The 23,299-nt window shown below is 42.5% G+C and overlaps 1 protein-coding gene across 4 annotated transcripts in view; it reads left to right on the top strand.

Annotated features, from left to right (window-relative positions):
• The window catches only part of FLNB (filamin B), a gene marked incomplete at its 5' end in the record, with an annotated part of 133,530 nt that overhangs the window by 41,291 nt on the left and 68,940 nt on the right, over window positions 1-23,299 (top strand). For all 4 annotated transcript variants that reach the window (XM_084246728.1, XM_084246727.1, XM_084246726.1 and 1 more), the window contains 3 exons: window positions 12,969-13,217; window positions 15,864-15,961; window positions 18,146-18,293. In XM_084246728.1, the coding sequence (XP_084102854.1) occupies window positions 12,969-13,217; window positions 15,864-15,961; window positions 18,146-18,293 (495 nt within the window). The remainder of the gene's footprint in view (window positions 1-12,968; window positions 13,218-15,863; window positions 15,962-18,145; window positions 18,294-23,299) is intronic.

Raw genomic sequence — 23,299 nt, 5'->3', positions numbered from 1 at the left:
CTGCATGTTCTGTTCCCTACTCTATCTCTGGTGAATCCTCTCACCCTCCCTCACATCTGGCCCGTACCCCAGTTCTTGTATAAATAAATAAATCTTTAAAAAATATATTAACATATACCACACCAAGTTTCTTTCTCTCTGTGTATGTGTATGAACATGTATTATCAACGTAATTTATACAGTGGTTAAGTTTTGGCAGAGTAAAAAAATTATACTTGAAGTTTTGACTCTGAGCAGGTCAGTGCTTCTAATCCCTGATTGATTGGAGGGTCAACTGTCCAGTTTAAATTTTATAAGTTCAAACAATACAGGCGTATAGAACAACAAAAAAGAAGGCCTGTCGTTTGCCATCACCTCCAGAGTCTTAGAGAAAGCCAGCCACTGAGCAGTGTGGTGTGCCTGCGTCCAGATCTTTCTGTTCAGATGTAGTCATGCCCTTAAAAAACGGGGTTGTTTGATCAATGCTTTTTACAGATTGTCTTGTTCCGTTAATATATCATGAAGGCTGGACCTTGATGCAACAAACAAATCTTTCTTTTTACAGCAGACTGTTACTCTCTTGAGTGAGTGCTCTGTGGAGTTTATTTAACCAGTTATTCATGGGAAGGCATTTAAGTTGTTTTCCGGTTTTTCCCCCCTACCATTATATTACATCAATGAACTGCTTTAATGGTTAAAGATCACTTTAGTATCCTTCCCTTCCCCCTTTAGACAAAGAAATCATGTTAGGGAACTTTCTTGAATACTTTGTGCTTCAAATTGAATTTATTGACCTTCCTTTAATTTTCTGTCAGCAGTGGCCCAGCCTGGCCCCTGCAGACTGCTCAGGAATCTGCCGGAGGAGTCGGGGTGGCCTGCAGATTTTAGCAAACTGCCAGTTCATTCAGCAGCTTGCTGAGCAAAGAACATCTTGATTCTATCAGCCTTAATCCTGGGTCCCTGATGGGCTGGTTCTTGTGGTCATTAGCAAATGGAATGCTCATGCTGGAAGGCTGAGTTCTGGGGTATTTGGCTCTGAGCAGTCTTGAACCAGAATTGAATGGCACTGAAAGTTTCTCACTGCTAACAGGGCGCTGTTAGTCCCTGAACTTATGTGTGTTTACGCTATTATAATAATAATAGTAGTTGTAGTAGTCCTGCTGATATGAGGGGCTCCTCCTCTTGCTACCTCCATTACTACATTATCTCACAACAGCTTGAAAAAGTGAATCCAGTACTGCTCTCATCTCACAGAGAAGGAGACAGACAACAGGGAGTGACCCGCCCCAATCCCATGGGCAGTGGGGGACATAAGATGCTGTACTTGGGGGTGGGGGGGGGGAGTAGAAGAAGAGGACTGACCTTCTCTGTGCTCCAAGCAGAGCCTCTGAACTCTGTCTTATCACTGACGAATTAGTGTTGCTGGCCCCTGGGTTATTTGACTGCCAACTAATTTAGCAGGTGAGGTCCCGTTGTGTAAGTGGGTTCAGTCCTGCCCCTATACTCATGATCTTTTAGCACATGGATGCAGCTGATGTGGAATTCCACCCTCAAGGACAAGCCCCGTGCTGAGAAGGCTCTCTTGTTGAGTGGGTGGCAAGTGTGTCTGGAGGCCTCCTTTTATAAATGTGGGGGAGAAGGTTCAAATTTGGGGGTGCAAATTCAAGCCTCCAACTGAGCTGAAGACCCAGTACAGGAAGGCTCTGTCCCCAAAGTGCCAGTACAGGTAAAGCTGTGCCACTGTATCATAGAGTTTCTTTTTCTCCAACTTCATCCTCTTTCTGGTAAGAGTGAGAGCCAGCAGTTATAAACTATTTGGAATTTCCCTCAGCTTGGTTCTTATTCAAGACTTTAAATTGAGAGTTTTGTTCCTTTTATGACTTCACACTCTTTGGGCAGGCTGCCATTTCTGTAACAGGCTTATATGAGTTGTAACAGGAGGTGAACTCTGGGGGACAAACGCAAACTGATTTCTCCACTTTCAAACTGAGGAAGCCACCTTGATCTGATTTTGTAACAAGGCTCAGCTTTTACAAGTTTGCAGTGGAAGGACGAATACCTATCCTATTCATCATCATCATTATATTTTTGCTTTTACTCTTAATTATAAAGGGGAGGGGCCTTAGGAAATATAGCCTGGCATGAGAGTGAGAATGCAAAAAGTTGTTTTTTCCTTTAAAAGATCTTTAGTGTCTTTGCCTTGGGGTACACCGGTTTTCATTATAATCATGTTGTCATCTCTTTGTGGAGCGTTTTAAAGCCATTTTACTTTTTTTTTACTTAATTTTGCTTAAATAAATAATTTGTATCTAGCACATGTTCTGACACTCAATATGCAGTTAGAAAGAATTTATTAGATGAGAGAGCAGATGATTGAAACAAATTGAGCTTTCTAGTAGAGGAGTGGTCCTAATTTTTCTTTTCCAGGAAAAACACAGGTTACTGGGTTTGGGAAAATGAGGGCAGAGCTGTGTCTTCTCCCATCTTTCCCGATACCCCGTGCCAAGCAGTGGAACATGCACGGCAGACCTCCCGGAAGGAGGGACAGGGCCATGAGCACTAGAACCCCTACTTCAGGTCATGGTTGAGCCAGGCCTGTGCTATTATTTTCCGAACTGTCTGTCCCCACATTTTTCTCCCAGAACTTTGGCAGTATAGAGATCGTGGGAACGATTGGGTTAGTTAGAAGTTCAAAGGCCCTGCCTAGGTTCACCTCTCAAGCACAGTTATTTATTGGCTGTGTGGGGCCTGTGATGGATCCTCATTTGTAACTGCACTCACTTCATGGGGCTGTCATGACAGATGTGTATTTAGAGAAGTCGGGTGGGTAAGAGTTTGAGCTCAGGCAGCAGAGAGATGTGGCTTTAAATCTAGACTCTCCTTCTATGTCACATTTGGCCACCGCCTTTGCCTCTGTGGGCCTCTGTGGGCCTCTGTTTTCTCATCTGTAAAATGAGATATGAAATGACTGTAAAGGCCAACCTCATAGGGTTGCTTAAGGGTTAGGTGAGGTGATGCACGTGGCTCAGGGCCAGGCCCAGCAGAGGTCTGGAACAGAGAGGGTTGTTATATTTCGGTTGCTATTGATGGAAGGGAGGCGGCACTCCTTTCCTCCGGGGCTTCCCTGTGGACTGCACACTCACGCACAGGGTGGACTGTGAGCTGGGTTTCAGGTGAGGTGGCCTTGCCTGAGCTGGAGTCATGAAGTCACGAGGACTTCTCTTCATAGCCAGCTTTTATTATTTCAGCTGGACGTGTTCTCAGCACAGTTGTGTCTGGAAGCTATAACCAGGGACAGACACGACCGGGCTAGACAGTGAGAGCGCAGGCTGGGGTTTCCCGGGCCTCTCCACGTCAGTACTCTGGGGACCTCTGTCACTGCTCGGCCTCTGGCATCCCCAGGATTCTTGTCCTGCCAGTCACCCTGGGGAACTATATGGAATATGTGGCTCTAACCATTTTGGAACATTTTTCTTTCATTCTTTAAACTTTCTAACAAGGTTAAAATCCTTGTTCAAACTTTTCAAGACTTTCCCAATAATACTGAGTGGGAAGAGACAATCTTTTAGGCCCCTTAATGGACCTTTCATTTAGTTGATGTGACTTTGTTGCTAGGTATAAAGTAATTCTCAAAGTGATAAATACTTTTCAAAAGTAATACTGAGAAGAAAGCCGACTGGATGATGCTAATGCAACTTTTCAATAAAGGATACCTCTTAACCAGAAGTAGGGTGTTTGGGATTAATTATGAGGCAGTAGGCCACCATAATAGCTGGTACCTGAAGTTCCACTAAATACTCTTTATGTGTATTTATGGAATAATTTATGCAATAACTTGCTCCAATTATTCCAGGTAAGAATTGTCCAGCAAGTGAGAGAAAACAGAAGCACAGTTGTCGAAGTAGGGAATTTGAAGTCTGAGGCTACACATAAGAAATGTGTTAAAGGCCTATAGTGGAAATCTCAAATCCGGGATTTGGGAATATTTCCTCAATTCTGTTGCCAAGAAATCCTAGCCCGACTCCCCTTGCCAGGTGCAGGGCAGGTAATTCCTAATCTGCACAGTAATCTTGCTTGCTGAATCTCATTCCCCATACTTTGTTCTTGGTGTAAACATTGGTAATCCATTTTAGCAGTCTTTCTTGCTGATTCCAGATAGGGTCTAAAATCCTCAAATTCAGTGAAAGAGTTTTCACCTCATCTGTCAATACCTTTGGCCAACACTAATCTTTTGCATCATTTTTTGAAAAATTACTGACACAAAGAGTCCTTCCAAGTGGACACTTTATTATCTGAATTCTGGCATGATGATATGTAAACATTATTAACTCAAATTGCTCCTGTGTAATTTGTATAGTTCGTGAGTAGGAAAAAGAATTGGAAGTCCAGCTGACCCTGGTGTCCTGGTCCACCTTATTTTATTGTAGTCTATATTTTATCTTATTGATAGAAAAATAGATCCTTGTGATTTCAGGCCTTCAAGCCTAGAACATCCTCCTGTTGCAGTTAGACTGTGGTAACAAAGAGATTTGAAGAAAGCCTATAATGGTGGCTTTTTCCTTTTTCATTCTTCATTCAGCACCTTTTTCTGGAACCCAGTTACCTCCACTCACCTTGCCTGGCCTTTCTGAGGGCAGGTCAAAGCTAAATGACTGTGGTATTAGAATCTCTGGCCGGTAGTAGGGGGCGTGCTTAGAGGAGGCACACCCTGCCCAAGGCCTTGGCAGTGAAGACTTGCTTCCCTCTGGCTCACTGTGCATGGGTGAACAGTACTGGGGAACTTCAAGGGAGCTTGGGAAGAACCATCTAGCAGGAAAGCCTGTGCCTTGGAGAAGGGAGGAAGGCTTCTTCTTCTTCTTCTTCTTTTTAAAAGATTTGTTCATTCATTCATTCATTCATTCATTCATTCATTCATTCATACAAGCACTGGGTACAGTCAGAAGCGTGGGAGGATGAGAGAATTCACCAGAGCCAGAGCGGGGAGCAGAACAGGCAGACTGACAAAATACACTGCTGAGGGGAGCAGTGGGCAACAGGAGAGGTCTGTGCGCCATGTGGGACCTTCCCCCCAGTGGCCGGGGATCGAACCGGTGCTGCAGAGGCTGCGGGCAGCCTCGCAACCCAGTGCTCAGCCGCTGCGCCACCGAGGACGCCCAGGAAGGCTTTGAGTGGCCTTAGCCACAGATACCCTTGACATCACAGGCATGAATTACCTATCAGTCTTGATCTTGTCCTCGGGCCCTTTGTGGGTCCTAGGCCCAGGAGAGAAGCGCTCTAAATGGAAAGAGAAGCCAGTTCAGTCCCCTCATCCTGCACAGGGGCCTCTGTAGCACTTGACCAAAATGCACAGTCCTCATCTAGTGCATGTCTGGAAGGACTGTTGGATCCCCAGAAATGTGACCCTGTTCTGAGCAGATGACTGCTGTGTTCCTCCTCAAGATCACCTTGGGAACAAGTGGCGTCTGGCCTAGGCTTTGTGAAACTGAGCAAGGCAGCAAACCATCTCCCTTTAGTTTAGAGCACCCTCTTGCTTGGACTGCTGAAACCTATAGTTCAGTCATGGTCTGTTCAGGCAGGGAAAGAGGACAAGATGGAGAGAAAGTCAAAGCTGACCTGGGATGTCAATGAACACCTGGGTTCTGGGCCTGGGTGATTGGAGCTCTGCAGTGCAACGTTACTCTGCAGCACCTTTTCACAGGGTGCTGCTGTCAGCTATCCCAGGCAATCAAGACTAACAGGAAAGCCCAGTATTCACTTGTAGGTGGCTCCTTTAATTGTCATACTTTCACTTTTTCCTTCTACATTTGTCCTTCTAGTCTCAAGGGTGATAAAAGCATGTTGAAGTCAGTGGTAGTAAGAATGACAGTAATAATGATACTAACATTTAATAAAAGCTGACTTTGTGGGGGTCTGAGTGCTGGAATGAGTTGTCACATATAGTCTTTCTAGCAGCCCTGTGTTGGTGTTCCTGTATTATCCTCGATTTACAGGTAAAAGACTGAGGCACACAGGCATTGGATGGCTTGCCAATGGTCCTACAGCTTGTGTGGTGGTGCTGGCCTGCACTTTTTTTTCTAAAGATTTATTTTACTTATTTATACATACAAGAACTGGGGTGTAGGTCAAAGATGCGGGGGGGTGGTGAGAGGATTCACCAGGGACAGAGTGGGGAGCAGAACAGGCGGATCTACTGAAATACACTGCTGAAGGGAGCAGCGGACACAACAGGAGAGGTCTGCTGCGCCATGTGGCTCAGCTCCCTGTCCAAGGATCAAACTCAGGTTACAGTGACTGGCCATAGCTTGATAATGCTGAGACTTTACCACTGCACCACCAGGGAGGCCCTGGCCTGCACTCTACCAGTCTTCTATGCCACATGCTTTTTTTTGCCCACTGGGGCTGCAGAGATGGCCAGTCTGGAACAGACTGAAAAGGCTTCATGTGTGTACTTTTTGTGGCCACACAGGCAGCACTGTCTGTCATAGATTATTGGACATGCGAGGTAGGGAGCTGTGCATGTGGCAGCCTGACCTCCAAACAGCCAAGTGTCCAGGCTGTGGGATGGTTGGGGAGTAAAATGACTGGTTTCTGCCTTTGTGGAGCTGACAGAGCGGAGGAGCAAACATGACTTGCGGATCACTTAAGCACGGGGTGGAGGCACTGAAGGAAGAGGACACATGGCATCAAGGGGGTGCCTAGCAGGGACTGTTCTAGTTTTGCAGAGTTGAATGTAGAAGAGGTACCAGCCAGGCCAAGCGGCGGGGACTGGGAGAGAGCTCCAGATCAGGCCCATGAGCCCAGGACTGAGGGTGAGCCTGGGGCAATGTGAACCTAGGAGTCAAGCAGGGACCAGATCATGTGGACTGCTCTTTGTATCATACTCTCTTCCAGGAAGATCTAATTAAAAGTTATCAGAAGTTTTTAGTGTTGCCCTGGTGTCCCAGGCCATGTTGGTCTCCTAAATTGCCAAGTTCAAAAGTGCCTCTTTGGGCGAACCTTGCATGTCCTGAATTTGCTGCAGTGCCTCAGCCTCCTCTTGGAACAGGGGAGCAGAGACCAGAGGCTTATGGCCCTGCTAATGACTTTTTGGCTCAGAGAAATGACATATTGAACATTTTATCCTCCTATTAAGTCACAAGGTACTTTCTTTCCTTTTGTTTTTTCTGGGATTATAACTTTTGGGCTTCTGGTTCTAGGGGAAAGTGTTTGGCACACAGCAGGTAATCAGATATTAGGCAAATGAGCAGGAGAGGGAAGGATGTGATCTTAAGTGCCTACTGTGTACCAGGCATTGTGTTCAACTCTTGGCATTCTCTAACTCCAGGTGTTGATTATGATCATTCCCATTTGGTAGATGAGGAAAAATGAGGCTCAGAGAGGGTGGATTGTTCATAGTGGAATCACCTAGTCCTAGCCAGGGGGCCACCAGGGAGGACTGTTCAAAGTGACATACTTAGTTGAACTGCTGGTTCCAGAGCCTGTACTTGCAATCACTCTCCATACTGCCTCTCAGAGGCCAAGAGAATAATGGGGCACAGGGCAGAGCATGTGGCAGCCTGTTCCCCACATGGCCAAGTTGTGGTGCAGGGCAAGGCCTCAGTGACTTGTTCTCAGCACACTAGGAAGACATTTTCTGGAATTCTTACCACTCCTTGATTCCTGCGGTCACTTTTTGGCTGTTTCTGACCCAGCAGCCAGCTGCACTGGGGCTAATAATATGGAATGGTGTCGCCCAGGCCTCTCCTCCTGGGGTCCCACATTGGCCACCCCAGTTCATCGATAATCACAGGAAAGAAGGTCGGCACAGTCAGCATCACAGCTTGCAGATGATATGTGGATCCCTTCTGATAGGACTAGAGAGAGGTGACCTCCAGGGAACTGGACCACAAAGGAGACATTTCCAAGATGTGTCTGAAGATTGCCTAAAAATAGTTGGTTTCCACCCCTAAAGGAGGACTGGAGAACCGATGTACTCAAATGACGTGAAAACATTCCATCCTGGAATTTGCAGTAGCTCAAATTTGCTTTCTAGCTATTGGGGTGGGGGGGGGAGCTACTGTTCTTAGTTAGCAATACTGAATAATTTTAAGTAGTTCCAGAAGGTGTGTGTGGTTTGAGTGAGGGTCAGTGTTGTCTAGAGCCAGGACCAGTTACATGGGAATTGTGATTGGTTGAATTTGGGGAGGAGAGACTGTGGCCAGATTCCAACCCACTGCAGATTCTAGGAGGTCGGACAGGCATGGCTGGCATTGGCTTATTTCACTTCTGAAAGAGAGACTCTCAGAACAACAAGGTGGAATCCTGCTGCAGAGGCTTCCAGCTGTCTGGCCTTTTCTTCTCTTGCATTTCTGCTCCATATTTACACATCACGGAGCACATTCAGGTCTTAGAAGTCTGTTGTCTTCTGTGATGGCCAGACATTGACACCGTGATGCTATACAGTATTTCCTTTTGCATGTGCATGGGAATCGGGAGGCCTTTGGGCAAGTCTCCCTCTTTTTATTGTTCCAAGGGTCTGTGAAGCGTTTGAACCTTCACCTGTCAAAATCACTTTTGGAATGAGGACTGCTCTCCCTCCAGTTTCTTTCCATAGCACAGCAAAGGTATCATTTATCCCAGTGACACCTTAATGGGAGCTTTTCCTTTTGGACACCCACCTTGAATTCATTGGAAACAGAAGTTCTGGGTTTTGTATTTTTCATAAATTTGGCTCAGACTTTAACTGGGCCATGTTTTCCCCCAAAATCTTTTTGAAAAGGACTCATTCCTTTAGACCAACATGTATAAGCTGGGAAAAATAGAGTAAACTGGTTTCATGTTTTGACTTATGAACTAAATCTGCACGTTTGCCGTTAAAACATAACTGAGGAAGGTTTGAGCAGGAGATCAAGCCTGGCATGTGCTAGGCCAGTTCCATACCTTGACTAGTGATAAGCCTGTTGAAGACTGTTCTCTTCCTTTAGCTTGAGTAAAGAAAACTGGCATAAAAATTGTTTGACTTGGTATTTCTTACAATTGATAGGTAGTACCTCAGTAGTCAATAGCACTGGAAAGATAACTTCCTGACAAGACATCCAAAAATCCAGTTACTATCAAGGACTACTGGCAGGAGAAATGCAATCCCCTGGGATGAATTCCTTGGATATCTGAGTTCTGTGAGGGCTCCATTGTTTCATGCAGATTGTTCCTGCTTTATTGATCAGAGGGCCTCAGAATCACAGCTGGCTTCATAGGGCCCCTGCCTCTGTATCTGTGCCGGACCCCTTACTAAGAAAACCCCTGTGCTTGGTATAATGCTCTGCTGTTGTTGTCTTAAAATTCTTTTTTTTTTTTTCATGTAGCGTTCTACATTTTTATTACTGAAGTATTTCAACATGGTGATGAATATTGACTTAGATTTGCATATTTTAAAACATTTGTTTTTCTTTTTTTTAAATAAATTTTTATATTCCCCATACAATTGCAACCCCCTTATTTTGACCCCAACCCCTCCCCTCCCCACCTCCCACCCCCCATAGAGTGTCTCTGGTTCATAGTTTTTTGTTGATTTTGATTTTCACTTTCTTATAGTTATTCATTTTCCTGGTCCCTTATTTAAGTTTTCTAAATTCCTGCTATGAGTGAGACCATCCGGTATTTTTCTTTTTCTTTCTGGCTTATTTCGCTGAGCATGATCCCTTCCAGCGCCATCCATGTTGCTGCAAATTGCATGTGTTTATCTTTTTTGAATGCTGAGTAATATTCCATGGTGTATATGTACCACACCTTCTTGATCCAGTCATCTATTTTTGGGCATTTGGGCTGTTTCCAAAGCTTAGCTATTGTAAATAGAGCTGCTATGAACATAGGGGTGCAGGTGCTCTTTGGAATTGATGTTTCTGTGTCCTTTGGGTAAATACCTAGGAGTGAAATTGCTGGATCATATGGAAACTCTATGTTTAATAGGTCCAGAAGTCTCCACACAGCTCTCCATAGTGGTTGGACCAGTTTGCACTCCCACCAACAGTGCAGGAGAGTTCCTTTTTCTCCACATCCCCGCCAACATTTGTTGTTGCTAGTTTTTTAAATATGTGCCATTCTCACTGGTGTAAGATGGTATCTCATGGTAGTTTTGATTTGCATTTCCCTGATTACAAGTGATGTTGAACATTTTTTCATATGCCTGTTTGCCATTTGCATTTCCTCTTCAGAGAAGTTTCTTTTTAGCTCTTCTGCCCATTTTTTGACAGGATTATTTTCTTTGTTGTTGTTGAGTCTCATCAGCTCTTTGCAGATTTTTGTGATCAGTCCTTTATCATTAGTGTTGTGTGCAAAAATGTTCTCCCAGTCGGTGGGGTTTCTCTTTGTTTTTGTTATTGTCTCTTTTGCTGTGCGGAAGCTCTTTAATTTGATGTAGTCCCAGCTATTTATCTTTGCCTTCACTATCACCGCTTTGGGTGATGTGTCTGTAAAGATGTCTTTGATGTGCAAATCACGTAGTGTTTCGCCTATATTTCCTTCTATGTATTTTATGGTTTCAGGTCTTATGTCTAGTTCTTTAATCCATTTTGAGTTGATTTTGTGTATGGTGTGAGGTAGTGGTCAAGCTTCATTCTTTTGCATGTAGCGACCCAGTTTTCCCAGCACCATTTATTGAACAAACTTTCTTTGCTCCAATGCATAGTCTTTGCTCCTTTGTCAAAGATTAGTTGACCATAAATCTGGATTTTCTATTCGATTCCATTGGTCTGTGTGTCTGTTCTTGTTCCAATACCATGCAGGTTTGATGATTATGGCTTTGTAGTATAGTTTGAAGTCTGGGCGTGTGATGCCTCCATTCCCTTCTTTTTTTTTCAGGAGAGCTTTGATTATTCGGGGGTTTTTGTGGTTCCATATGAATTTCATCAATAATTGTTCTATTTCTTTGAAGAATGTGTTGTCTTAAAATTCTTAATAAGCATTAAGGAGTCCTGCATTTTTTTGTTGCTGAGTCCCATGAGTTATACTTAAAAATTATAATTTATACAATTCATTGAACATACACACAAAAACCCGAGTACCTTAACGTTACATAAAGAGTGCTCAAATATAAATTATCTTACCAGCCAGTTTATGACTATCTTTACTCTGCCCAATTTTAGATGACCAAGTTTTATTTGCAATCATAAAATTACCTTTGACTTCTGTGGGTATGGATCTAAAGTTTTAAAAGGATCTTTTCTTACAAGGGAACATAACATAAAGGAAGTGTCCTACCCTCTCAGTTTTGAATGGAGCACCATTTCCTCCTTATCAGCAGTGAGCGTATTTTTCATGTGCTTATAGTTGTATCTCATTAAGTGCAGTTTGGTGTGTGTGTTTAAACAATATTAAGGTGACTTGTGGTGGGTGGGTGAGTCAGGGTGAGGGGACCTCCAAGATGAAGAAGGCCCTTGATCCCCAGTAGGTGCTCACTGTTCTGAGCCAAGGGGCACCCAGGAGTGAATGGGTCTTTGTCAGAGGAGAGGAATCTAGCATGGTCACACATATACTGGTGGGAGTGAAGTACCACTAGCCTCTGGACCTGATCCTTAAATGATGAGCCAGGGTTCGTCCTACAGGATGATGAGTTGAAGACTCCTCCTCTGAAAGGAAGACAGAGCATGTGGAGAGGACCAGGGGATACAAAGCAAGAGGTGGTCCAGGAATGAAGAGTCATTGAGACTTGAGTGTCAAGTATGGTGGGTGTGTGTGACGGGGTGAAAAAGAAGGTTGGATGGAGGTTGTGTAGGGTTCCAAAGATGCTGGTATCTGACTGTGAGCAGGACACAACTGGTAAATTGGGGAACACAGAGGTCTCTCACTAGGAAGATGGTTCTGGGGTTTTGTGAACAGTGATTCAACTTCATGACTGTCAAGAACTCTGAGAGAGGGCAACAAGGGCCACACATTTATTGAGAATATGAAGAAAAGGACTTGCCCAGGAGATTTAGGTAGGGAGAGAAGGGACACATCATGGAAACGACTCCAGGGTTTGAAGGAGGAGTCCAAGATGATTCTGACATTTTCAGGTTGAGGTTCTGGTAGAATGGGGGGTTGCTACAGAGGATTTTGGTGGGAAAAGGGTATAGGAAATCAAGAGTGAGAAAGAAAAATATCTTGAAGATATTGTTTGAATTTTAATGGGCTTAGATGATAGTTGGAAAGAGAGCAGAGAGCCACAAAGAAGCCAAGGGGAGTGGGAAGTAGAAACCAGAGGCAGTGAGAGTCCCAGAATGGGCCTGCTCAAGGGTGTGGCATGTTCTATTAAACTGGGAGGAGACAAGAACAAGATCATGACTGGCTAGTCTCTTACCAGCCTGGCAACAGAGACTTTGCCCAATTGGATTAGCTTGACTATTAAGGACTTTCTCTTATGGGTGATTGACAGAGCAGCAGAGGTGGAAATGATTGGTAATACCCAATGTTCGTGAGATTTGAGCAGAAACTGGCCTCTTAAACCAACATATGGGAGTATAAACAGACACATCATTTTATAGGGAAAGCATATCTAGGACATAATGATGAGTTAAAAGAAAAGACTGATTGTATAAGGTAATATAAATTCAGGCAGCAAACACATATACTTACATGTATATATACATATAATCAGGCAGCCCATATACTACCAAGTTAACAGGTGGTTATTTCTGGAATGCAACCACCACTTTTTATTATCTATATTTCTGAAGTGATTTCTTTACATTTTAAAAGCTCTTTTTATTATAGAATACTTCACACATACACACAAAAGTAACAGATGATAATATAAGTGCATTCCCATCATCCGATGACACAAGTTAACATTTTGGAATCTTATTTCATCTAATCTCATCTGCATGTATCTTGAAGCCAACTCAGCATGGTGTCCTTTCCTCTCAGGTAGCTTAGTGTGGTTCTCTAACAGATGAGGACTTCATTGTCTTTTTCGTAGAGTGTGATTCACACTTGTGCAACCCAGAAGAATGACAAGCCTGTGCCTCTCTCCCCAGATAGCAAAGCCATTGTAGACGGGAACCTGAAGCTCATCTTGGGTCTGGTATGGACCCTGATCCTCCACTACTCCATCTCCATGCCCGTGTGGGAGGATGAAGGGGATGATGATGCCAAGAAGCAGACGCCAAAACAGAGGTTGCTGGGATGGATTCAGAACAAGATCCCCTACTTGCCTATCACCAACTTTAACCAGAACTGGCAAGACGGCAAAGCCCTGGGAGCCCTTGTGGACAGCTGTGCTCCAGGTAAGTGACCATGGCTGCCTAATACGCCATTTTCTTCCTAATGGGGATGTGTGGACCTGAAACCTCTCAGTTGTCAACAGGAAAACCAGTTTTGCCGTGGTTGGTGTATTTCTCATACACTCATTGTATGAGCATTCTAGACAGTGAAAGGAACTAAAAATACCTTTCTTTCTTTCCTCCCTTCCTTCCTTCCTTTCTTCCTTCCTTCCTTCCTTCCTTCCTTCCTTCCTTCCTTCCTTCCTTCCTTCCTTCCTTCCTTCCTTCCTTCCTTCCTTCCTTCCTTCCTTCTTTCTTTCTTTCTTAAGATTTATTTATTTATACAAGAACTGGGGTACAGGTCAGATGCGCAGGAGGGTGAGAGGATTCACCAGAGACAGAGCGGGGAACAGAATAGGCAGACTGACGAAATACACTGCTGAGGGGAGCAGCAGGTGAGACAGGAGAGGTCTGCCGCACCATGTGGGACCCTCGCCGGTCGGCCGGGATGGAACAGGCACTGCAGAGGCTGCGGACAGCTTCATCGTGCAGTGCTCAACCACCTGTGCCACGAGGGGTGGCCCAGTTTTTCTTTCTATTGCTATGTTTTATAGGTGTTTCCATAGACTTGTTGAAGCCTCAAATTCAGATATTTATCCACACTTACAATGAAGGCCTTAATGCTTGGAGCAGTTAAACCCAAGGCCTTGGGTTTAACTTCCAGACTCCAACACCCCACTTCTTCCCACAGCTGGGGTCTAGTTGCCTTTTGTCTTAGGCAGAAATATGTAGCCCTCTTAGATGGCTTGGCATGAAAGTCTGAAAACTTCCATTAAGTGGAAAGTACCCATTTTTATTGACCACTGGGTTGACTATATATGGCTTTCTTCCCCTTTCTTTCCGCATTGCTGTGAAATAGTACTTGATCAGTATCCAGTTGGAGTCTTCTACCCTCATGGGCTCCTCTACGTGTAGTTGAGTGTATACCAAGGTAGTAATTATCCTTCCTGAACGTTTAGATTGATGGGTAGTTTGCTGGTATATGCTCAGTAGAAAAACCCAAGCCTGTGTTTATATGCACCCAAAAATTGTTTTTAATAAAAAGTAAGCTCTAATGGTCATATTCTCCATTTACTGCGTGATCTGTGTGTGCTGGGTACATTTGTATTCAGTAAGCTAGTGGTTCTCAACATGCTCAAAGCAGAACTAGCCAGTGTCGGTTGGCTTGGGAAGAGGGCTGACTGGGTCTCCATTCTTCCTTGAGAACCTAGAAGCTGGCGTCATGCAGAAATAACCCACAGCTCAGCAGCAAGAGTTCATTTCTCAGTGCCCACTTCCTTGCTTCCATCCACAGACACATTTTAGTTTACCTATTTCTAGTTTAAACCTGGAGATTTTTACTCTAGTCTTGTATTTCTTGTGCTTAGAAAGTTTTTAAAGTTAATTGTAGGTTTTGACATTTGAATAAGTGAATTTTTTTTAGTTATACAGTTGCTCGGCCAGCCTTTTTAGATATATTCAGGGAAAGGGTTGTCACACTGTGACTTATAATATGTATGTGTGTATGTATTACATATATTTAGGCTTTCCTGGCACAGAGCTCCTAAAATGCTTGGAAATCCCTAAGTGGTAGAAGCAATGGTAGAGGTGCTTTTGGTATTCACAGCTGACCTCTTTCATCCACACCTGAGGTTGTGTTAATGAAGTGACTTTTGGGAAGCCCCTCAGGATGGGGACTGTTCCCTAGGGGAGCTAACTACATGATTAGAGGCTCTTGGAACTTTCAGCCCCATCTTCTGACCTCAAGGAGGGGAAAGGGACTGGAGGTTGAGCTAATCATCAGCAACCAATGATTCAATCAACCATGCACATATAATGGAGCCTCCATAAAAATCCCTCAGTGATTCTAGGAGTTTCCAGATTGGTTGACATGTGGACGTCCTGGTGGGGTGATGTGTCTGGAGAGGGCTTGTCCCTTCTTCTATACCTTTCCTTGTGTATTTCTGTTCTCATTGTATCTTTTTGCAATAAGCTAATAATCCAGTAAGTAAAGTATTTTCCTGAGTTCTGTGACCCACTATAACAAGTGATCCAACCTGAGTTGGAGGGGGGGTGTGTGTGGGAATCTTCAATCTATAACCAGTAGATCAGTAGCACAGGTGACAACCTGGACTCATGACTGATCTATGAAATAGGGCCTTATGGGACTGAATCCTTAACCTGCCATCTTTGTTAGTCCAGGAAGAAAGTGTCAGAACTGAGTTAAATTATATGACACCCAGCTGTTCTCAACACTATGTATTTGGTGACTAGAGTACAGAAGTATGAGTGTGATAAGTAAAAAAAAAATCTCTCCTATAAAATGGTACCAGGCCCGGACAATTTTATAAGCTTTGCTTATATACTGATACCCTATCTTTAAGGAGTGGATAATTCCTTGATGCAAGAAGATAAACAACCTGAAGGAGATGTCTCAGAATAGTTGCCACCTTGGCATACTCATATCCATGGTACTTTTTGACTGTAAAGTATATAATTCACTAAGATTTTTGGAAGAAATTGTTCTCTGAATTAAGAGACCAAGTGGGTTTAGTTTAGGCACAAGACTTCCTTTAATTTCTTCTGTCAGCTCCTGCTAAGAGCATCTTGTGTTATGTCTTATGTTAACAGGTTTGTGCCCAGACTGGGAATCTTGGGATCCACGAAAGCCTGTGGATAATGCACGAGAAGCCATGCAGCAGGCCGACGACTGGCTGGGTGTCCCCCAGGTATATGCATAAGCTTGCCATGTCATGCCAAGGCTCTTTCCACGCTCCAGCTTGTCCTTGCCAAGGCTCTTTCCACTCTTTGGGTGCCTCTTTGAGTCTGCCAGGCTGTCTGACCTCCTTGGCGCCAGCTTCCTGAGAGCACTGCCTGTGGCACTCTCTCTCTTCTCCCTCAGTTTACCTATAATAATAGGTTCTCATTGACTTAGGTACTGGTAAATCAGCCCAAAATCTTTATTCTTTATCACATCTGGGGAACTTTCTGATATTTTTGTACCAAAGATCTCTAAGATTAGGGCGTGTTAATGAGAACCTTAGTGACTAGGTGGAACTATAAGAAATTGCCATTATTTGACGACTTTTTAACCTATTTAAATGTTGAAAAAAATCCAATGTCTTAAGGAAAGTCACTGGACTTAGAACTAAAAAAAAGAAAATTGAAAACAGGATAACCTACCATTAATGGAAATTGTAGAAGAATTTGTATTGCCCATAATCCTACTGCAGGAATCTAACAAGAGGACTTGGAAATTGAGTAAGTCTTGGATATCATCTGCAGTAGCCACATTGTTTAGTTGAGGTCCAGTCTTCTAAGCCCTTCCAAATTGTCTAAAAAAACTTCCCCTGTCTTCCTTGTTCAAAGCCCTGGTCAAGAGAGTTGTGGGTAACCAAGGCCATGGAATGGGTGTCCTTACTGCACACTCCAGTAAGGGTTGGTATTCAGAGCTGAGTTCAGGGTATTTTGTAAAAGAATCCCTGGAGAGGTTTTCTTTCTTTCTGTTTTTTTGTTTTAAAGGGCCTTGTCTATGTTTTTTTGGTTTGGTTTTGGCATCATGTCTCTGCTTCATGGCCCGTTTCTTGAGTCTTCCATCCTCAGGAAGTGGTGTGGTATGTTTTTCATCTTCTCTTGAACCTAAAACCATCTCCTTTTGACGTTCATGTAATGTTGGCACTATAAAGTTGTTGAAGGAGCTGCCTGGAAGAAAGACCAAATCAACGTATATCCTACATTTTATGGAACACATTAAAGGCCACCGTTGAAACCCAGCAGCTATTTTGTTGCTGCAGGCTAATCATGCAAGTGTTTTCTGGTGCTTTTTACCACAGGGTGAGGAAAGCTGGGTACATCTGTTGTTCATCTACATTTGGTTAACCTTGTTCATGAGACAGAGCTTTCTGTGTGTCTGAGGTGTGACTTGGAGTCTTGGCTTCTTTGTTGGAGGGATGAGGAGCAGGAGGGTTTTTTCTGTGGTGTTTTTTTTTTAGGGTCAGGTAATAGGAGGGAGGCTATGATACCTTCAGGGAGGTCATCTGTCCAGCATGGATTATACGTAACTGGACGAATATTCCTGCTTTTTAGCTGAATGTCAGGAGAAATTCATGCCCTCCCCAGTTTAAGAAATGGCTTCTAATGTATTGAAACCTACCTTAGCTCAAACTGCCTTACCAAAATACCATAGATGGGTTGACTCAAACAAGAGACACTGATTTCTTAGTACTTGAGCCTGAGAAGTCCAAGGTCCAGTGGCAGGTAGAACTGGATGCTGGTGAGGGCCTTCTTCTGACTTGTAGACAGAAACAGGAGAAGGCTGTCCACCTTCTCTCTCTGTCCTCACAGCTCTGATCATCGACTTTTTACAGGGCTAATCCCATTGTGACTGCATTTAAACTTACCTCCCAAAGGCCACACCTCCTAATACTGGGATTAGGGCTTCAATGTATGGATTTGGGGAGGACACAACTATTTGGTGTGCAACAAGACCACATACCTAATATGTTACCACATTGTCTGTCTGTTTTTATTAGTAGGTGAGTTGACAAATATCGACATTGGATAGATGAGTAAAGAAAAAGGCTGGTTTATCTATGTTCCTTCTTGTATTATGCTAGAATCCCATGTCTACTTGTTTCTTCCTCTTTGCTTGATATAACTTTTATCCTGGGACCTTCTAGAATTTACATACAGAATTGCCTGAAGACAGTCCTCTGCTTCTAAAGGCAATGGTGATACCTCTAAAAGTTAAAGACACAGATCTTAGTGTGCCAATTTAATGTAACTTCACTTAATTGAGAAGCTGACTCAGTTATTTAATATTTGTATTATCTGGCTTAAGAAACATTTTACAAAAACTTGACTAGTTGCAAAGTGATATGTTCTGGTGTTCATGTACCTTGTTGTTATTCTAGGTCATCACTCCTGAAGAAATTATTCACCCAGATGTGGATGAACACTCGGTGATGACTTACCTGTCCCAGTTCCCCAAAGCCAAGCTCAAGCCAGGGGCTCCTCTTAAACCCAAGCTCAACCCGAAGAAAGCCAGGGCCTATGGCAGAGGTAAGTGCTAGACATGTTGGATTTGAGGCTTGCCCTCTTGTCCTGCAGATTATTATATGACTTCAGGAGAAAGGTTCTTAGACTCGAGAATGTGTAAATTTAATCCTTAGAGACACCCCGGCCTCCTTAGTCATATGTATTTTACCTAAAATGTTTGTATAAAACATTTATGACCATCTTATCCTGCCTTAGATATCTAAGACTTTAAGGAATACTGCTGTTTTAATGTTATGGCCAATGATGAGTTTGCTACTTTTAATGTTATGGCCAATGATGAGATTTTAGTTGAGTAATCTTGGAATGATGAAAAGGCTACTGTTCCCATTTTTCAGATGAGAACCAGAAGCCCGTTTTACACAGGGTCTCAGCCTAGATCCCCACAGTCAGCAGTGGGAGTGGGGCAGGAGCCTGGGTCATCTGGCTGCTGATTCATTTTCCTTTGGTTATGCACAGCTGCCTCACTTTTCCAGATGGGGTGGGAACTATTGTTAACCCCTGGCACACACTTCCTTGCTAAGACATCCTGTTTATGATCTCCAAGGCAGCTGAGAGACACTGTTCTGCTCAGAACTATATGCTAGGTGGAGGGCATTTTGAAGCATTTGGTGTTCTGGATGGTACCTGATTTCTAGCACACTAGGTTTATAAGGAGAATTGTTACATTTCAGCTTAGTGTGGCTTCTGGTAAAGATTAGCATGAGATATAACTCATACCCTATGTGGAGGGGAGAGAGTACATTTTATTTCTTAATTTTCATAATTACAATTAGGATAATATTTAGACACACAAAACATTTTGCAGATCCTCTCTGAGAATCAGCAGTTCTACTGTTTTAAGAGTTTTTTTCTTGCACTGTTGTGTGTATGTGTGTGTTTGTGTGTATGGTGTGTGTGTGTGTGAGAGAGAGAGAGGGAGAGAGAGAGAGGATTATTAAATTATTTGAAAATTAGCTGCAGGTATGGTGACAGTTCATTCCTTAATATATCAACAAGTTCCTCCTAAGAATGGGAGCATTTAGTACAGTACTCATTAGCCCACATAAGACAATAATTTTTATCAGCTAATAACCAGTTCATATTTAGTTTTCCCTATTGTCCTAAAATTGTCTTTTATAGTTTTTGTTGTTTCACAAATCAAGATTTGATTAAGATTCACTTATCACATATATTTGTTGTTTCTCTTTAGATTTTTTTAATCTTGAATAATTCCCCAGTTTTTTAAAATGAAATTGACTTTTTGTGGAGTCCAGAGCTCTCAGCCTTATAGAATGCTCTGTACACTCATTGCCTTTGAAGACAGCATTGCTTTATGTGGTGTCGTCTTAAGTAATGCAGACCAGGACAGTGGTGCTGATCATGTGCCATTCTCAATCTTGGTGACCAGGTCCTCTGTCCTTTTAGCGTGACTTAGACCAATAGAGAGAACTTGACAGTTCTGGAACAAACCCACTTGCCATTTGAGGTTTCCTTGGCAATGAGGTGTGGTCTGTGCAATTATTTGTGTTACGTAGGGACTGGGGACTCATTTGCTGTCACTTAAAGGTTGGCCTGTCTATGCTTGCTTTCTCTAAGCCATGCCAGAGGTGGTGGATGGAATAAGGAATCTCTAAAAGTTATACTTCCTTAGTGGCAAAAAAAGCTTCAAAGAGCCAAAGAAATCTCTCGTTAACAAAATCGGTGAAATGGATTAAATATAATCAAGACATAAGATGTTTGTTTGCAGTAATCTTATCACTGACTGTCCAGTTCCCCATTGTTAGTGTGACATGGTTTCCTTTCATGGTGTTTTTTCTAAAAAATGACCACTTGCTACAGTTCAGGAATGTGGCCTAGTCATTGTCATTTCCTTCATCTGCCTTTTTTATAAGATTGTGCCATTTGGGGCACACACCTTTTTTTTTTTCCTTATATGTATGTACACAAGTATGTGTATGCAAGTATGCATAATTATGTATATTTGCATTTGCATTTTTTGTTGTGGTAAAATATGCATAATACAAAAGTCACAATTTTAACCACTTAATGGTGCCATTTGTCGACATTAAGTACTTCACCATGTTGTGTGACCCTCACTGTTATCCATCTCAAGAACTTTTTTCATCTTCCCAAATTGAAACTGTGTCCACTGAACAATAAATCTCCATTTGTCCCATGCCCCCAGGCCCTGGCGGCCACCATTCCACTTTCTATGACTTTGCCTATTCTAGGCACCTTATATAGATGAAATCATACAATATTTGTTCTTTTGTGTCTACTTACATCATTTAGCATAATATCTTCAAAGTTCATTGGATTGTTCTATGCATTAAAATTTCATTCCTTTTTAAGAACTGAACAATATTGCATTGTGTATGTATGTATATATATATATATATATATATTTTGTTTATTTTTGTTTAAAATAAACAAATTTTGTTTATTCATTCTTCTGTCAATGGACATTTGGGTTGCTTCTACCTTTTAGCTGTTGTGAATAACGCTGCTATGAACAAGAGTATACAAGTACCTGCAAGTGGAATTGCTGGATCCTATGATAATTCTATGTTTAATCTTTTTTTCTTTCTTAAATAGGAAGGTATAATAGTCATTTTTAGGCAACAAGATCACTCGTGAGGCCACAGGGACATGCTTTAAGATATTATCCTTGTTCTGTGATGAGACAACAACAGGGACATGTTCTTTCTGTTCTGTGTGGCCACATTGCTTCATTTCTGTCAACTGAATAGAGGAAGAGAGAACATTAGTTTGTAAAAGGGTTGAACACTTTATTTTTCAGTGTGAACTAGATTGTAATTACTAGCTAGTAGGTACTTGCAGAGTCATTCCTGAAGCCCTGTCTTGCTTAGTCCAGTGGGTTGAAAGGAGAGAGGGCAGGGGTGAGGGAAACAGATCTAAAGCCATGAGCAGGTCTTTGTGGTGGGCTCGCTTGCAGGGTTAGGTATGTCGAACACATTCATCCATGAGCTGAACAGAAACCTTTCCCAAGGTGTGTGTCCTGTACTGCATAGCAAGCCTGATGCCTCCTTCCTTCAGAGTAATGTCAGGGATCAGTTGTCTCTGCAAAAGCATAGATCCAGGGGAGTTTACAGAGTATGGAATGCGATTCGGCCTCCTAACCAGCCATACATACTTAGCCAGGTAGATGAGATCTAGCCTGGGGCTTGGGTAAGCTACAAATTAAGTTGTTTCTCAGGCTCTTGGAGCCAGGTAGAGTAGGCATTTATGAGTAGGCAATTATGTTTGTTAATTGGCTTGATCGTTATGTAAGTTTTAAGCAAATGGAACATGTAGAAAATAAAAACAGAAAGTCTCACTTTTCAACTGCCAATCCCCATTCCTTCCTTTAGCGCCTGGGGATTTTCTTTCCAGCCTTTTTTTCATGCTGAAAGAAACTAGGTATTTTTATTAATTTGCATTTCTTATCCAACCGTGTGAACATTATTGTGTTATATAGCAATCTATTACCTGTTTTTCTTAAACTGAATTATCTATTGAAAAACTAATACAAATGCAGAATATAGCAGCAAGTGACCCAACAAATGACAAAGCAAAGAAGAGATGGAGAGAGAAACCTAGAGATTAAATGAGATTCACAGACTTTTTTTTTTTAATTGCAGTAATCTTGTTTACAACACTATATGATTCAGAGCTTTAGGATCACACCTCTTCAGATGTATGTCACCACACCCACTACCCAGGTACTCATAGTCCTCCACCAGAGTCACTGGGTCTTTTTTGCTCTCCACCCTCACCCCACCTCTCTGGCAACCTCAATTCTATGTTCAGATTTCTAGGGTTTGGTTTTGTCTGATTCTTTGTTTCTTTGTTTTTGACATGTGGTTGAAGCCACCTGACACAGACTTAGCAACCAGTTGTAACTTTACTTGTTATGTAAACCTAATTTGGTTCCTATTTAAACTGATATAAATAAAGGCACTAATAATTTGAAATTTAAATACTGACTGACTATTCCATGGCATTTACAGAATTGTTAATTTTTTGATGTGTATGTTCTGAAAAGTCTTTTGAAGATACATAGTGAATATTTATGAATGAAAAATATGAGAAATTGATTTGTATCAAAATAAAACTGGAGAAGAGGTGGGAGTAAAGGTGTGAAACAGGACAGGCCTTGAGGTGATAGTTGTTAAAGCAAGGTGATAGGTAGATGTCTGTGTGGGTCTGGAATTCTCCATGATAAAATATTTTTAAGAAAAAGCAATAGCAGGGCCTCCCTGGTGGCGCAAGGGGTTAAGCACCGCACTATGAAGCAATCCTCAGCCTCTGAAGCATGAGTTCGATCCCCTGCCACAGAGCTACCCACATGGCACAGCAGACCTTTCCTGAGTTGCCTGCTGCTTCCCTCAGCAGTGTATTTCAGTCAGTCTGCCTATTCTGTTCTCTACTCTGTCTCTGATGAATCCTTTCACCCCCCCGCAACTCTGGCCTGTACCCTGGCTCTTGTATGCATAAATAAATAAATCTTCAAAAAAAAGAAAAAGAAAAAGAAATAGCATTCTTCGCCAACTTATAATGCGGATGTGTCCTGATAAACTCATTATAAGTTGAAAATATCGTTAATTTGAAAATGCATTTAACATATTTAACTTACCTAACTTAGTGTAACCCTACTTAAACTTGCTCAGTTGGCAAAATCTTATACAAAGATCATTTTATAAAGTTGAATATCTCATGTAATATATTGAAAACTATACTAAGAGTGAGAAAACAGAATGCCTTGACTTCAAATTCAAAATGCAATTCCTACTGAATGCAAAACACTTTTGTTTCATCATAAAGTCAAAAATCTGTCAACCAAGCCATTTTAAGTAGTGGACTGTCTGTACTTAAACTTCTGCTTCTGGGAACTTAAAGTCAAAACACTTCGCCTAATTCTTCCTGCTGAGTACAGCTGAAATCCCTGGATATCTTATAGAGGACAAACATAGGGTCACTGAAAAATAAGGCATAGTAGCCAAGGGCCTCAGGACCCAAGGACTGAGACA

The sequence above is a fragment of the Talpa europaea genome (genome assembly GCF_964194135.1).
Source record: "Talpa europaea genome assembly, chromosome: 11".
Classification (NCBI taxonomy): Eukaryota; Metazoa; Chordata; class Mammalia; order Eulipotyphla; family Talpidae; genus Talpa; species Talpa europaea.
The sequence above is the reverse complement of the archived record's forward strand: the minus strand, read 5'-3'. Positions and strand labels throughout refer to the sequence as shown.